The sequence below is a fragment of the Wyeomyia smithii genome, chromosome 1 (genome assembly GCF_029784165.1).
Source record: "Wyeomyia smithii strain HCP4-BCI-WySm-NY-G18 chromosome 1, ASM2978416v1, whole genome shotgun sequence".
Lineage (NCBI taxonomy): Eukaryota > Metazoa > Arthropoda > Insecta > Diptera > Culicidae > Wyeomyia > Wyeomyia smithii.
In genome coordinates this window covers 19,636,209-19,638,755 of record NC_073694.1, presented here as the reverse complement: position 1 = coordinate 19,638,755, position 2,547 = coordinate 19,636,209, and the positions used below count along the sequence as shown (strand labels likewise).

General features: G+C 41.4%; 1 protein-coding gene across 8 annotated transcripts in view; it reads left to right on the top strand.

Moving 5' to 3' along the window:
- The window catches only part of LOC129718858 (protein tramtrack, beta isoform), a 468,621-nt gene that overhangs the window by 452,963 nt on the left and 13,111 nt on the right, over positions 1–2,547 (top strand). For all 8 annotated transcript variants that reach the window (XM_055670025.1, XM_055670028.1, XM_055670029.1 and 5 more), the window contains exon 8: positions 135–364. In XM_055670025.1, the coding sequence (XP_055526000.1) occupies positions 135–364 (230 nt within the window). The remainder of the gene's footprint in view (positions 1–134; positions 365–2,547) is intronic.

The following is a 2,547-nucleotide window of genomic DNA, read 5'->3' as shown; positions in this document are numbered from 1 at the left end:
TTCTGTGTCGGTTTGGTTTGTTACTCCGCCGATCCGGCGGATGGAGCTTGAAAGAAAGGCCTTTTGTAATTTTCCTCAAAACAAGTAAGAATGAATTTTAATTTAAATGTCATTTTTTTACTCTCTTCCCACAGACCTTGAGCCACTTCTTCGCTGCCACGGGAGTAAACTATGGCCGGGCGACCGGCATCAAGTCCGCCCCGCCAGCCCCAACCGGCATAATTGGTTTTCCGGGGGCAGCCGTCGGTGCCATCCCGTTCGTGTTTCCCTTTGCACCGCTCGGGCTGGGCCTGTTCGATACCGATCCGAAGCGGATCTTGAATCTGCTGCACCATCAGTCGGCACTGGCCGAGGAGGCCCTGAGGTAAGTTACCGATAGGGTTAGAATGCATAAATATTCAAAGTTATTTGATGATCAAATTAAAATTATTCAGACCCTGGAAAAACTTGCCAAAAAATGATCCTAACATAATAAGTTCGTCAATTCCAAAACTCGTTAAACCGTTGGGAACCAACTTAAATTTACCAAAAACTCGCGTGGAGAAATAACCTCGGAATCGTTACATAACATGCAAGACTAACCGAAATTTATCACAACAACAAAAATACCAAAAACTCTAAAGAGTCATCGAAACATACGTCAGCAAACTACCAGTAAATTAGGAATAAAACTATAAAGTTACATTTAAAGTCAGGAAGCAACGGAAAGCATTGAAAACAACTGAATTACTAGAAAGTCATCTCAATTAGTACGAAGGTTTAAATGTTTAAGAAATATCGAAAATCACCTTGAAATCTCTTAGCTTAACTTAAACTGGCTACACAAGGCTAGAAGTGACTCAATACATTGGAAGCCACGTCCTAGGATCCGGGTGGGAAGATGGAAGCTATGTTAGTGTGCCCTGTTTAGAGACCGTGTTAATCTCTGCATCTCCATAAAGGTCACATGAAGGAAATTTTTGTTAGTACGATTCACCTAGCAAAGTGGGCGATCATGTAGGTAATTTATACACAACTCTTTTTATTCATTTTCGGGTTATTCTCTGTTCAGCCGGCAGGTTAGTGGAGCACAACTAGTTTATTTATATTTGGTACCAGTTCAGAATACTGTTGGGGCCACGCACAAGTTTGTGTGGTTTGTCAAGTAAATATCAAAAATGTAATAAATTCTGTTATTTGAAACCGGTTTAGACCAACGGTAAAGACGCTGTTGGAGCCAGACACACGTGTGCTTGTCTTTTATCCTAAAAATGACAATTTCCTATTTTTACATAGGTAATTCACATTAATGGAAACGAAGCCAAAAATATCATTTCAATCGCATAAAAAAACTTATAATTTATTACTGCCACCAAGTTAAGAATGAAGCTTTTGCATTTTAGTAATATAGAATGTACTGAAGGTTTAATAATAAAAATGTAAAAAAAATAACCGAATTTTTAGCACTTGACAAATGAAAAGACCACGTGGTTAAAGGCGCAAGGGAGGGAGGGGGTTTGTCAAAAGACCACGAAAGACCACGGGGAGTATAAAAAGTGGTCAAAATATGACCACGTGATTCAGGAACGGCCCCTTAAATGTATATTTGGAGGATCAGGTCTCAACGTCTGCTTTAGGTTCAAATCAGTTGTTCGCAAAGCATCTTTTCGAAGCAAATTGCTCTCCAGAGCTAATCTGGGAGTGTTCATCCTGAATTCAGAAAGAATATTGTCATCAGCAAAAAAAATATGTCTTCTTATGTGCAGTGTTAAAATAAACTCCGTGAAAAAATTTACCATAAAACTACAAACATCCTATTCAACGGTGTGTAAACTTTACGTGAACCTTGATGGCTTTATATCAAGACCGTTTTCAAAGAATTCGGTAGTGCCCCAAGGTAGCAACCTCGGCCCGCTACTGTTCATTTTGTTCTTTAACGATCCAGCTTTTATTTTGAAATAGAGTTTTAAGCTACTGTAGGCTGACGACCTAAAAATCTATATTGGAGTGTGCACGGCAAAAGGTTGTCGGCTTAATATTGATAAATGTCAGATCATATCATTTCCACTCCACACCACATTCAATTTCGTTGATTACAGCATCGGGGGAGAATCCTTCCCAGAGTCACAGAAGTGTCCGATTCATGAGTTAAATTAGATTCTAAAATGAATGTTGACTAACACCGAGAGTTCCTCTCGAAGATTGCCAAGGATTTCTTGGACCCTTACTGCTGCTTTTACCCACGCTGAGCAACCTAAGCTGAACAGCTGAAGCCCTTGGTCTCCCCGGGACCGCCGTTAGGCATTACTTCAGGGAGAGGGCCCGTCGTGCTTTTCGCACTTACCTCTATGGGTAGCAGAGCAGCCTATACAGGCCAGTTAGTTAGCCGTTAACTAACTGGGGCACGTCGATGGTTTCCCGTCGATTGGTGCCCTGCAAAATACTAACGATCTGTGATGCGGCCGTGATGACCGCATCCCAGATTTCCCTATTTTCGCACATTCTACGCACTATATTCTCTGGCGTGGTGTCCATCCCACTTATTGCCAGCATTTCGTACCGTACCCG